At 37.3% G+C, this 14,545-nt stretch overlaps 4 protein-coding genes across 4 annotated transcripts; 1 reads left to right on the top strand and 3 right to left on the bottom strand. All coding sequences in view use genetic code 12, as the record gives it.

The window, feature by feature from the left end:
* Positions 1-308: 308 nt before the first annotated feature.
* Positions 309-2,975, top strand: pso2 (DNA cross-link repair protein PSO2/SNM1; the record flags this gene model as incomplete). Its single annotated transcript, XM_001526748.2, has 1 exon — positions 309-2,975. One exon carries the CDS (start codon positions 309-311, stop codon positions 2,973-2,975), a length of 2,667 nt encoding a protein of 888 aa, XP_001526798.2.
* Positions 2,976-3,260: 285 nt separating this feature from the next.
* On the bottom strand, positions 3,261-4,577 carry MNN11 (putative alpha-1,6-mannosyltransferase mnn11; the record flags this gene model as incomplete). Its single annotated transcript, XM_001526747.2, has 1 exon — positions 3,261-4,577. The coding sequence occupies one exon, from the start codon at positions 4,575-4,577 to the stop codon at positions 3,261-3,263; it is 1,317 nt and encodes a 438-aa protein (XP_001526797.2).
* Positions 4,578-5,385: 808 nt separating this feature from the next.
* PVL30_001595 (uncharacterized protein) lies at positions 5,386-6,393 on the bottom strand (the record flags this gene model as incomplete). The annotated part of the gene is made up of 1 exon (XM_001526746.2): positions 5,386-6,393. One exon carries the CDS (start codon positions 6,391-6,393, stop codon positions 5,386-5,388), a length of 1,008 nt encoding a protein of 335 aa, XP_001526796.1.
* Positions 6,394-7,178: 785 nt separating this feature from the next.
* Positions 7,179-12,986, bottom strand: FKS1 (1,3-beta-D-glucan synthase; the record flags this gene model as incomplete). The annotated part of the gene is made up of 1 exon (XM_001526745.2): positions 7,179-12,986. One exon carries the CDS (start codon positions 12,984-12,986, stop codon positions 7,179-7,181), a length of 5,808 nt encoding a protein of 1,935 aa, XP_001526795.1.
* Positions 12,987-14,545: the final 1,559 nt, after the last annotated feature.

Genomic DNA, 14,545 nt, shown 5'->3' with positions numbered 1-14,545 from the left:
CAATTTTAAAAATGAAGAAGGAAACGAAGAGAGAAAAGAGGGAGAAAAAAACAAACAAACAAAGAAACAAACAAGCGAGACAAAATGCGCAATCATTCAAGAAAACCTTCAAATATAGTCTACAAAATCTGGCAAATATTGCTGCGAAAAGAAAAGAAAAAGCAAAGCATTCTCCAAAAAACCCATCCATTTCTTACAATTAATAAAGTCAAACAATGCAGCCTCCTTGTACATAATAAAATTAATCACTTTTCTTTTCTAAAAGTGGCTCTTCTTTTTACTATTTTTTTTTTCCAATTCTAAAAACAATGCCAAGACCCAACCCTAGTAGCAATGATCTAAATGCGAAAAAGCAACAACAACGGTCGATATTTGAATTTACATCATCAAGTACAAGTCCACTTGTTAGATCATCTACTGACAAAGAAACAGTTGAACCAACCGTGAAAAGAGAACACGAGAGTAAAAGACCACTGTTTGAAGTCGAGAGTCTCTATTCCTTACCCTTGAAGGAAGAAAAAGTTTTGGAAAATGATGTTGGATATAATGTTGAACTTGATGGCAAAAAAGATTACTACCAAAACCAACAAATGCCAGATTATTTTTCGCCATATCCAATTTCCCAATCCACAGCAAACTTATTAACTCAAAATGCTATACAAGTAAAGAAAGGACCATTGGACTCATCTACACACAAGATGGAAACGGAACCACTGAGTATCCTTTGTCCAGTTTGTAATTTGGATTTGCATGAATTAGATTTCAGAAATAGAACAGATCACGTCGACACGTGTCTTGTACGCGTTTCCTTTGCTGATAGCAGTGATATATCCTTCCTGGATCATAAACCATCACCCATGGCTCCCAAAACTTTTAAAGCAAAGCTTGAAAAGAAAAGAAGAACGTCATGTGAAATAATCGAGACAAATCTGCCATCGCCGTTAGAAAAGAAGCTAAAACTACAACAAAACAGCAATAGCCAGAGTAACAACAGCAATAACAAGAAAAAGAAGATAGTCAAGGAAAAGGAAAGATATATCAATACAGAAACAAAAATGCTTACAGGACCAAAGATTATAAAACCTCCAACAAAACCAAGCCATTCAACGCGTACTTTTGAACCAAATGCTTATGGAAGTACAGAAACACGCCCTAGCACAAGTAGTGCAAACACGTCTTTCTCTTTATCGACATCGGGAAAGTTGCGAAAACCAAACGTGTCTCGTCGAAAGGAAATTTCAGCTCTTAAAACAATGACGTTTCCCTTAACTTCAGCTGCGAAAACTCAAAATTATTATGTTTCAGTTGACGCATTCAACTTTGCACCCCACAATATTATAGACAAGTACTTTTTAACACATTTCCATGCTGACCACTATGGTGGTATTTCCAAAAAGTGGGCATACGAGCGTGTTTTTGACCAAAATAGTGAGTGTGATTATGATGATGATTCCAAATACAAAAAAATTATCTACTGTACTGTAATTACAGGAAAGCTATTGACTTTGTATTTTTCAGTCGACCCAAGGTTTATAAAGATGTTGGAGATGGATACTAGGTATAAAGTTCAACACTATGCGAAAGACGATGATGGGCTGGAAATTGTGTGTCAAGATGTTGAAGATGGAGGTATTATTGAACTTGAAGGAACATCGCCGGGACTTTATGTGATTCCAATAACAGCGAATCATTGCCCTGGAGCAGGCATTTTTTTATTTGAATCTATTGGTGTTGATGGTCATATACATCGAATCTTACATTGTGGAGATTTTAGAGTCAATATGACGATCCTTGATCATCCTCTCCTCAACAGGTTTAGCGTGGGAAGGCACAATATTGAAGAAACTGATAAAATAGACCAGGTATACCTTGACACAACGTATATGAGCCCGACTTATGTATTTCCCAAACAGGAATTGGTTTGTGATACATTGGCCGAGCTATTTGAAAATCTTACTAGACAGGAAGGTGATCCAAATAATGAAAGCATTGACACCAAAGAAACTCGATTGGGAAACTCATTGTTCAATACATGGTTTGGCTCTCTTGTTCAACCAAGAATCACCGATTTTTGGAAGTCAATTGGAGGAAATGCCGGGAGTGGCACAACGAATACAAAAAAAGAGAAAAAGAAAAAGAAATTTTTGATTTTAGTTGGCACTTATGTTATCGGAAAAGAACGGTTGGCGATTGCCATTCTGAAAAGACTCAAGTGTCAAATATATGTGTCTAACATCAACAATCGCAAGAACAAATACGAAATCTTACGCACATACCAAGATCCATATTTGGACTCAGTATTGACCGAGGATGAACTTGGTCTGGGATTCGAAGAGCAAGCTGAAGATGATGTTTCTGATTGTATTGTGCACCTTGTGCCAATGAACATCGTAGGTTCCATTACTGAACTATCAAACTACTTTAACCATAACAGGTACTATGAATACTTTGAGCGGTGTGTAGGGCTCCGACCAACGGGGTGGAGTTTTGCACAAAATGGGAAGAAACCAGACTCAATAAGCCAACAGAACTTGTCCAGCTCAGCCTCGACAGTTACTGCTGAGTTAGAAGAAACAGTTCCTCTTACACCATTGGAAGAAGTTATTAAATGCATGAAGGTTCGAACATCATATAATGCACTAGATCATATTCTTAGTCAGGGCCCGAAGCCACAAACAAAGCTCAAAACCGGGAAGAATCTCCCCGATAACGAGCTATACAGAATTTATTCAGTGCCATATAGTGAACACTCGTCGTTCCGCGAGTTGGCTTATTTCGTCGTTTTTTTCAATATTGGAAAAGTGATACCCACAGTGAACTGCTCTAATGAATTTAATGTACAACGAATGAATGCGATTATAGAAACATGGGAACAGGCGAGGCGGATAATTACAGGAGGCATGACAGAAAGGGACTATAAATTGTCAGATGAATTGATTGAACAAGTCAGACAAATTACACTAGACAGTTTTTAAGGCGAGTAGTTTAGTTTGTTCACAGAAAAATTTTTTTTTACATTGGGTTGCAAAATACAAAAATCTATTAAAAAATGTTTTCCCTTTTTTTCCCCCTTTTTTCCCCCCTTTTTATCCCCTTACTTATTTTTTTTTGGATTCTAAAGGATGTAGTTGGTTGTAGAAAAAAGAAAATTATTTATAAGCGAAAACTGGTGAAAGGGAAAACAAAACGGAGTCGAAACTAAACATCGAGTTAAACAAATCAACTCAGAAGTGTCATTTCCGTCTTCCATTTGTAATGCTTTAACGTTTTGATGGCTTCAATTTACTATGGTAGATGTTCAAAATTGTCTCACACTCTTGTGCTGTCTTGCATGAACTCCACTGTACGACAAAATCACCATCCTCATAGCCCACTTTCTCTTTCCCGCCTTCTTTAGTCTCATCATCCTTGGGTATATCGTGCGAAGCGGCGATGACCTTACCTGGGATAATTGCGGTTTTGCTCAACACAAAAGGATGCCATTGCAAGATATGTGTTAATGCCGAGTCTGGCCCATAAGGGAAACTTTGATAATTCATATAGAGACTATTGCTCCATATTTGTACCAATGCCTTACCAAAACCTTCGCTTGCCTTGTCGTTCTTGATCAAAAATGAATTTGTTTCAATTTTAGAGTCTGATTGAGTCAAGATGAGTTTAACATTTTGTGGTTTGGTGGACTTGTATGTTTTGATCAACCCATCAGGAGGGATGAGTGGCTGGTCTCTCAAAATGCGCTGATTCAATATCTCGGCACTGAGAAATTGTTTATTGAGGTTTGAGTTCAAATCCATGATTAATGCATCTTCATCCAAGTACCAAAACCAAGATGACTCAGGGAATGCCAACATCGCTGCTTCAAGTGCAAACAATCTCGTCCATTTCGATTTTTCTACATCGTCCAACGCAGCCAAAGATCCCAATTGCGAAGTAAATTCTTGCTTCCATCTTACGTAAATCCCATATTTGTTGAAATGAGCATAATCGACTCTGTTTTGAACAATTTTGGATAAGCCATCTAATGAGTACCTGTCGAAATCAACAACGGTAACAATAACAACATCTGGGTATTCTGCACCGGGCTTGGGCTTGTACACCACTCTATCCTGGTTCTTGAATGTATTTTTTGCCTTCATAAATGTGTCTTTAGCATTTTCGTCTCTTTCCTTGGCTTGTTGGATTTCAAAATTTTCATTTTCCAACAAGGTTAACGGTCTCAATTCCACTCGATCAGAGTCGACAAGTTTTAAAGTAGCAACCAACTTGGCAGCACCAAGCTGTTTCAACAAAGGTGCATGCTCGATTGGAGGAAAAATAAACCTCGACAGCGTTTCCACAATGTGCTTTGTTGAGTACGGATGTGCTGGTGGATACTGTGGAATTTTAGATGTTTTTAAATGCAGCGATAAAAATGCTAGTGGGTTGAAAAAGAACCATATGAGTATTAGGCCAACAATCACTAAGGGTAGACGCCTCTTGTTGTTTATTCGACTAAATGTCGCAGGTAAAGGCAAGAAGGATTGCGAGTTATCATACCTTGGCTTGAACACGTTTTTCTTATTACTATTATGAAACATGAGCGAGTGGAGGTGTTTGAATTTGAGAAATTTAGATTTTGAAAATTGGAGTCAAGTATATTTATCTCTTTCTCTTTCTCTTTCTCTTTCACTTTCACTTTCTCTTTCAATATGAGCTATTTTTCTTCCCAATAAAGGAATGAAGTAAAAGTAAATTCAAAAAGCGCTGAGTACAAGGTTTACTCGTCGCTTAGCACTTGTTCTCAACCTAGCTCTTGTTAGTTGAAAATTATAGGATCAGTTCGTTAAAATGATGAGATAGATCAATGTCAACAATTGAGAGATTGTGGAATTTTAAAGCAAAAAAAAAAAGGGAAAATAGAAAGAAAAAACAAAACAAAACAACACAACACAACACAAAACAATACAAAACAGAGCACACTACAGCATAATATAAATGTAAATACAAGATTCAGTACATAACCAAATATTGCTTACGACATATGTTTCTGTCGCGACACTTGTCTTGACATCTTTACACCCATCCTCTCTATCTAATGCTGTTAATCTCCTCATTAACCCATATCCTTGCCTCTTTATTGACTCAACCTCACATAAACATACATACATTTGTACATATATATATATATATAAATCTGGTATATAACTTATAAATATTTAAACTACGCCTCTTTCTCAACGTCCAATAATGTTTGCCACATCTTTGGAAATTACATATCGTCTTATTAACTCATTGGCTAAGACTCATTTTCTTGCTATTTGCTCCTTGTTCCTTGCTCCTTGCTCCTTGTTCCTTGCTCCTTGTTCCTCACTTCATACTTTATCTCCTCTTAACTCAACCTCGCTATTACTTTGTTGTTTCTTTGTTGATTCTATCCTCAATCACTTGTAATGCAACCTGTCTCCTTCTTTCTGCTACGGAGCTTGCAACGCTCTTACTAGCTTGACTAACCTGCTCTTGTCTCTTTTGAGCTCTAGAGTTACTTTGTTGGACAGTCTCGTCATTAAATGGAGTAACGATACCTAAAAACACGGCACCATCGTAAACACCATTAAACACGGGTGTCAAGTATGGTTTCAAAATCGCTGGGTAGAATTCTACCAATTGGAACGTGTCTGAAGCATCACCAATCAAAACCGAGCTGTTTGATGCATCATTGGTTGACACAGGTAAGGTTGGCTCTGTTCTTAATGCTTGGAAAAATCTCAAATATGCAAATGCCACAAAAAAACTAGTTACGGATGGCACCGCAGGATACATCGATTGACTTATAGCAGCCGACCAGATTACCAACACAATCAACAACGCAAACGGAAGATGCTTGACTCTGAAGTTGATCAAGCCCTGAAACAATACAATGTTGTGTTCTGGAATCAATTGTTTGAACACAACAAGGAATCCAAAGTAGTACGAGATTCCACCACCCAAAGGTGTATTCATATTCTTCTCATCTTGTCTGACTAAATTGGAGACAATTGCAATCAAAACAGTGATTAAGTTGGTGACACTCCCAACTATGGCTATGAACTTGACAACTTCAAAGTCCCCCCAGAATCTCTCAACAAACTTGCTTCCGACAAATAAGACCACAAGAGAAAAGATAAAGGTAGCAAGATGTGTTTCCGCAAATATAGCAGTAACAACAACCCATGGGTTGAATGCAGTGGTGGAAGGAATCAATTGAATGAAAGGAACAAGTATTTCATTGAAGCTGGGTGGTTCGGAAGATCCTGACAATACTATGCCGTGGTATATTCGGTACTTGAATACACACAACAAAGTAGTAACGGTGAACAAGTAACCCAACAAGATTCTAGTGGATTTGGGAATATTGTGGCCTCTAATAAACCCCATTTTCTTTACTTTATTTGCGGTTTGTAGCTCTCTTTTTTTTTGTCTTTGTCTTTGTCTTTGTCTTTGTTTTTGTTTTTGTTTTTGTTTTGTTTTGTTTTGTTGTCGTCGTCCCTTTATATCAAAGTCAGTGGCGTGAAATCAATGTAAAGTATGTTGGAGGAGCGAAGTGTAAAAGATTTTATAAAAAGTGTGTACAATATTATTAAGGTTTACGTTTTTATCGCCAGATTGATAATATATGCATTAGTTTGTGAATATGCGTATTAATATAATTTTTGTATAATATTTGTATAATATTTGCAAGCTGTCACTTTGACACCCTCGCGTTTACACTTTGCGCAAAATTGAAAACAAACCAAATAATTAGATATATAGTGGCACTTGTTCCAACATTAGTTCAAATATCAGTTGAAACATCTTCTGTCCTCTTGAAAGTTTAAACACCAACCAAGACATATAAATAGAGACCAGTCGCCAATACACATACAAATCATATAACTAAAACAAAAGCAATAGTTGAACTCTATAAATATCAAACTGTGAAAAATTGTATACAACTAAAAAAAAGAATAATAAATTTTTTTAAAAAAAGGGAAAACTTTCTGAAGCAACAAAGTCAACCTCGATATACTCTTTTTCTTCTCTTTTTTTTTTAAAAAAAATATTCTCACCCTACTCTACTTATCCCCACTTTTAAATCACCGAACATGTTTCTCAATCCACACCATCCAGCTTTTCTTACTTTTTTCTTTTATTTTTTCTCTTTCCTTCATTTTTCATGTCGTTTATCTGAATGGGTTGGTTGAGTATGCTGTAGTGTGTCCAGTGTACCTTGAACTCAAGTAGGTCCACATAGTAGAGTATGAGTTTGGTCTGTTTGGACCAGTGTCATTGTTGGAAACATTTCTTGGTTGGAACAAACCATTGGCAATTGAACCAGAACCTCCAATGTTTGCAAATTGGTCAACTGCAATCTGTGAAGATGCAGCAGCTGGAGCAGCAATAATCACAACAAGCATGACCAACACTGCAAAATACAAAACGCAGTATTTTCTAACCATTCTCTTTCTCAATCTGGCTTGCTTCAAGGAGTAGATTGGTGGTCTAATCAATCTTGATGGTTTCAACCAAAACAACATCATTGAGTGCCATCTGTCGATTAATGGAACAAACAAAATTGGCAATTGGCAGAACAAGATAATGTGGGCCAACATGAAATCACCAGCAAACTCAGACATTTCAACAATCTTGGCAACAAACTCACGAGATGGTTGGGTAAATGCCATCCATCCCATACCGGTGTTGTACCATTTACCAGTCCAGAATGCAGTATTGGCCTTGTCATTCTTGAACTCTCTTGTCAAAAAGGCCAAGGTCAAAAACTTGAACAATAATCTTTGCACATAAATCATTGTGGCAAGTCCCAACAACATTCTTGCAAAGTTGAAACCTTCAGTAACCCACATAACAATGAAAAAGACAATGTGAACAATAACGGCAACACCATGAGCAATACCTGCAATGACTGCACCTGTCTTTTTACAACACAAGCCCAACATTGGTCCAGCACAACATGCCATACCAACACAGAAGAACAAGACACCACAGTCAATGACAACAGGAGCCAATGAACAAATGATAAGCCTCAAAACCGAATTGACTGGTTGTGGGCTGGTTGAACCCAAAATCTCGTATGGATATTTGGTAACACCGGTTTGCGCATTGATAAATGTAAAAGCAACAAAAAGACCAGCAGTGTAAATCAAAGTAGGAAGGAAGTCAGCAAAGATAATGTTTGATCTGTGAGCTCTAGATGCGTCACCAGCAGCCTTTTCGGAAACATCACCAGTCAACTTACGCTTGAAACCAGTAATACGTGATCTAGAAAGTCTAACGTAACCAATCCACGAGTTTCTGTGCCATTTGGTGTTACCTCTTGATAACCATCTGATGAAATCTCTATAGTCAATAAAGAAATCTTCCCAAGCAAATTGATGTGGGTTAAATATGAATGGTGAGAACATCAATGACGACAAGGAAGCCCAGAACCACAACAATGGTGCTTGCCAGTGAGCAACAGTACCAAACAACAAGATCAACATTAATCTTGAACCCATATAGATCGAGGAATCAGCAAAACGTGAATACAAGATTGAAAATGGAATTCTTGAAGTAGCAAAACCTCTACCAGTGGAGATATATCTTGCACCACCAACAGTCAAATCGGTGAAAACAGACGAGGAATAGATTTGAGCAACAAACACTTCAAACATTGGCGACAATGAAATGAAATGTCTAACAAATCTCTGGAATGCTTTCCAAACACCTCTTTCAATCAATTCTTGAACAACCAATGGAATGAAAGAGATGAAAAACACAATAAAGATAGACAATGTATAACGTCTAATCCACTCAACGGCTGGTGAAAGATTGTAGCAACCATATGGGTACAAGACATCAGTGACTGGAATATCCTTATCGTAAGAACAAATAATAGCTTCATGAGCCAACGAGTTCAAGTTAGCCAACACCAACATAAACACTTGCAATGACAATTGAATAAACAAATTGTTAATGTGGAAACCTGGGTGACCATAGTAAAAAGACAAGAAACGATCCAAGGGCAATTGAGTGGATAAGTAGTAGTACTCTCTTGACAACATTTGCTCACCCATACCAGCACCAATCTTGGTAGTAAAGTTCAAAATGGATCCGAAACCCATATCTCTACCTTTACCACATTGGTAGTATTCACAATGCTTAATCTTACCACCTCTCATCATGGCTGTCATACCTGCGTAGATATCTTCGTTCAAGTGCAAACCTTTTTGAGCTTTTGAAACACCTCCTCTAGTCAACATAAAAGTAGCATTCAAGAAATCCGGGTGACCATAATGCAATTTACCACCAATTTGAGCCAAGGTTCTAGCAAACAAAGTACCGAAAGTTTGTTCTTTACCTGCTGCAACATCACCCAAAACACCAGAGTTTTCGGAAAAGATATATTCTCTGGCACCCAAAATAGCAACAGGGTCTTTCTTGTCAGCAGGATCAGCAGTCTTCAAGTTTGGAGCGTATGGGTTGACATGCTCAACATTCAATTCTTCGAATTCAGCCAAAACAGATCTAATCTTCAAACATTCTTCCAAATAGTTATCTTGATTTGCATCAATCAATTGAATGTATTCACCTCTGTGGAAGATAATAGCATGATTTTGATTATCGGATTTACCATCACCCAAAATTGGGTTACCAGACAATTGCACTCTAAATTTAGGACGACGTCTACCATTCTCCAACATCTCACAATGACCATCAATCAATGCAGAGTAGACTCTTGGTTCCTCGTCTTCATTCAAAGCAGGTTCTTCATCCAAGTAAGCAATTTGCAAGTCAGGGTAAGCACGCAACAAGAATTCAGCATTTTCCATTTCGTCATCCTTGAATTTGGACAATCTTTGCATAGAAACCAAAAATCTGAATTTTCTTCTAGCCATCTTTTCGAGAGCCAACTCCAAGCCTTCAGGGTCTCCACCAAAGTATTGCACAAGCTCTGGGTTCTCAACTCTGTACAACAATTTAATAGCTCTAGCATAGTTCATAAAACCGGAAACAGTTCTGTACAAAGTTTGCGATCTCAAAGAGGCCCAGATTCTGGTTCTCAAAGTATATTCTGGAGCAGCTGATTTGAAACCAATACAGTAGAATGGCAAATCATCAATCTTGGATTTCAAACCATCTTCGGATAATTTCTCAGAGTCTTCACCATTTTCGTAAGCAGCAGTCTCCTCAGCCAAAATCTTTGTATCCTTAACAAAACACTCCCATTCAACTGGATGCAACTGTTTCAAGTATTCCAACAAAGTGACTCTTGAAAATTGATCATCTTCTCTAATAATTTCTCTCAAAGACAATAAAATCTTTTCAGAGTAATGGGGAGTGAACACGGTAAATGTAGGCATATTATCAACAGGTAAAGGTTCGGGGATAGGGGTTGCCAATGATTGAGCAAAGAATGAAATTCTTCTTTCAGCCTCAGAGTTTCTTGGGAAAAACTCAGTTTCAAAGTTATTATCATCTTGAGAAACAAAGAATGTTGGTGCTCTCAAAGTTCTCTTTCCTTCAATTTCAGATGGAACTTGGTGGTACAACAATTTTTGCACGTGATCAATAGCCAACAAATGTTCTCTGTACATAGAGATAACAATAGCATTCCAAATTTGTGAAATCAACACCTTTGGCTTGTACTTGATTTCCATTTCAGTAGTGGCCAAGATCTTTGAGTAAATTCTCTTTGGTAATCTAGTAAAGATATTTCTCCAGGGAGTCAAGATGGAAATACCCAAGTAGAATGAACGTCCAATGGAAAAGATACAGTTACAGATAATGTACCACATATAAGTATCCAAAAAGAACAAAAGCAAATCAACAAGATACATCAATCCCAACACAATCTTGGCTTGGTGTCTACAGACACGGACTCCGTACCAAACTTCACCAATACATCTCATTTGCATTGTTGACAAGTTTCTGATTGGGTCTCTTAAAGACAAGGTCAAAAAGAAATAAGATTCAACCATCTTGGCAAGGAAAACCAAAAACCACAACAAGTAAGACATCCACATGTCCAATCCTCTCAATTTAATAAAGTTGGCAGTAAATGTTTGCGAAGAAATATATCTTCTGGATCTCTTGTTCATGTAGGATGTGAATAATCCACCCAATGGCATAATTGCAAAGAAAACCAATGTGGCAACGGCAATAAAGAAACCAACAATCGATAAAGCAAGTGCAGACTTTGAGTATAATGTCAAACCAGCGACTTGGAATGTGTAAACCACTGGTACCAAGTTGATCACAAAGATACCAATCAAAAACATTAAACGACGCGTCAAGTGTTGAGCACCAGCCCATTCTCTAGGAACAAACATCCATTCAAAAATTGTAGCCAAGATTTGAATAAATGAGGCAAGGACACCACCAATGGCACACGAAGCCCATCTTGATGAAGCAAGTGGTTGGTTGTTGATAGTTTGAACATAATGTTTAGTGTACAATGTTGGCGAGTTGTATGCAGTATACATCCAGTAAACGGTGAAATGGATAATCCAGATTCTGTTAAAGTTGGTGATAAAGTGCAACCATGTTCTAATTTCTTTATAAGTTTTGAAAAATACATTGCTCCATTCAACTTCACCCAATCTCAAATAACGCTCTTCCTTTGGAATATCAACCAATCTGGTTCCATCACTAAACATGATTCTAGAAATACCTTCGGGATACCAAAACAATTGATTAACATCATCATATCCAATAACCTTATTGTGATCCTTTTCACGTTTAACAAATCTACCTTCATAAATCTCGTAAACTTGAGATCTAAGGAACCTATACAAAGGTGTAATAACACGGTTCAAGTAGTCACCTTCAGGGACAGGTTCTTGTCTTTGTTGGCACATTGGCGATTCCAAGTAATCATATGCAACTTTGTAGATATAACACAAACATTCCGGTGTAAAACGCACTTGGTTGGCTTCACCCCACAAAAGCAAGTAAAGAGCAATATCACGCACTCTTTCCTCGGGAGTCAAGGTGTTCATCTTGGCTTTCCACCTAATCTCGGCTGCTTCCAATGAGTAATCGCCCTCCAATTCATTAGCCAAAGCATCGACATCCTGACCATGTTCCTCGGCAGCTTGTCTCGCCTTTTTGGATTTTTTAGAGGCTTTTCTTGCCTTTCTACCAATTTTACCCAATGTCATATTGGCGAATCCCAAAGAGTCGTCCAAATCTTGTTGTGATGAAAAAAACCATTTTCTATAGTTGGCATTGTCACCACCAATGTAGTCAGCGTGTAAACTCAACAAGGCTTGTGCAGGGGACATACGAGATGATCTCGAGTCCAACAATGTCATGAAATAATCAAACATGTTTCTCATGGAATCTCTTTGGAAACCAAACTTGTTGGTCAAATCTATAAAGATATCCTCAATGTGCTCAATCTTGATTGGGGCTTGAGGATCTGCTGACCATGCTGGATATGGCAAGTTGGAGGACATGTGGAATTGGGAAGGGTCGTAACCTTGGCCTTGGCCTCCATAGATTGGAGTTGATGCACCAGAAGACCTTGGATCTCCACCGTAGCTCATTTGGGATGGTGTGTATTGAGTTCCGTATTGATCATAGCCTGGAGTACCTGGGGTTTGACCACCACCGTAACTAAAGTCAGAGAATGCTTCTGGGTCAGCATTGTAACCTTGAGCATTCATTGGTTGCCCACCATATTGGTTTGGATCCTGGTACCCATCCATGTCATAAGGTTGTTGATGGTATTGCATGTTTGGATCTTGGCCATATGGCATGTTTGGATCCTGGCCATATTGAGCGTTTGGGTCATAGTAATCTTGTTGTTGTGGTGGTGCTTGTTGGTACATGTTGGCAGTGCCATCATCAACCTGCTGTTGATAGTAGCCATCGTTTGCCGAAACACCATTAACATCACTACCACTACTACCACCACCAACCTGTTGGTTAGGGTCGTAGTAGTTGTTGTTTCCGTTGTTATTGTTGTGGTTATTATCGTTATACGACATCTATAGCTATGGTGTTAGTACCACTATATATAAATATTCAGAGACTCCAAAAGAAACGGTCGATACTCCTTCTCTCTCTTTCTGTCTCTTTCTATATCTTCTCCTTTCGTTAATAAAGCAAATATAATGACAAAAAAAGAAAATTAAAAACAGATGGAGTAAAAAAAACAAAAAAAGCAAAATTGTAACCTAGTGTATATGCAAAAAAAAAGCCAAATTTAGGGGAACCCAATTTTGAAGAAGGAATAGGATTTTGTTGTTTATAGTGCAAAAGTGTGTGATTGTAACCAAGTGTACGTGTTTCACTGTAATTTTTTTTTCTTTCTTTCTTCTGTAGCACTCTCTCCCACTCCTTAGCAGGAACCAAAGAAAAAAAAATGTGAAAGTATTAAGATTTGAGCGTCTTAATTTGTGCGTGTGTATGTATGTATGTGTGAGTGTAAAATTTCGAAATCAAGAAATGAAGGGGGGAGGAAAAAAAGAAATGATTCTGATGTGGATTAAAAAAAATAATAATTTTAAATCTCAAATCCAAATCAAACTCAAATCAAGTCAAATTAAATCAAACTCAAAGTAAAAAAGGAATGGTAGGCAGTGCTAATGAAAGTGTGCTTTGATGAAGATATAAACTTTGTTATTCATGTATTCTCCTCTTTAATTTTTTCTTTTTTTTGTAGTTGTTGTTCTGATTTCGATAGATCAATTTATTTTTAGAATTTAAAGTGCAATGCTATATTGGGCAGTATGTGTCTAGTGGTCAATTGATGCTCGTTATTTGGTTTCAAATCACGTATTAATTTATCGGTTGGAGGCACGTGATGGAAAAACTCATAATCTTTTCTCGCTTTGTTTCTCTCTGTTGTTCTTTTTGGAGGCAACATTAAGCATGTTTGCGCAGCTGCTACCTTTATACATAAATTTGAATGGGACTTTTTTTTTCATATAAAAGAAAAAAACAAAAAAATAAAATTAGGCTATGCTATGAGAGGCATAAGTCAGGACAATATATAGAAAGACTTGAAGCATCAAATAGTAGCATATTGATGAATGTGGATTCTATACTGTGTATGATAAAGTTTTGATTGAAAAAGAATTGATAAACTGAACAAAATAGTATGACTTTTTGTAGATTAGAATTGGTATGGTGAAGAATGAGGTGTTGGTAATTGTAGTAGTTTTTTTTTGCTAGTACTTGCCCCCTTTGGCACCGCTCCATCATTCATTTGAAAGTGTAAAGATAAAGGAAATGAAGAATTGGTTTATAAAGTGTGTGTACTAGTGTGTGTAAGAGTGTCTGTGATCTGAAAGTATATCAAACCAACTCCACTGCTCTTCACTTTGCTCTTCTTCACTTCACTTTTGACTTGATCTGATTTAGTTTGTTTTAGATTTATTTGATTTGATCTGATTGAGTTTGATTTACTTTGACTTGATCTGTTTTGGTTTATAACTTAAATTGTGAATATAGATACACAATTGCACAATACTTTTCTTGCCTTGATGATCTGTTTCTTCCATCTTGAAAACACTTGGATTTTAGTCCTGTAGATTTTTGCACA

Source organism: Lodderomyces elongisporus, chromosome 2 (assembly GCF_030384665.1).
Source record: "Lodderomyces elongisporus chromosome 2, complete sequence".
In the NCBI taxonomy this organism is placed as follows: domain Eukaryota; kingdom Fungi; phylum Ascomycota; class Pichiomycetes; order Serinales; family Debaryomycetaceae; genus Lodderomyces; species Lodderomyces elongisporus.
The sequence above is the reverse complement of the archived record's forward strand: the minus strand, read 5'-3'. Positions and strand labels throughout refer to the sequence as shown.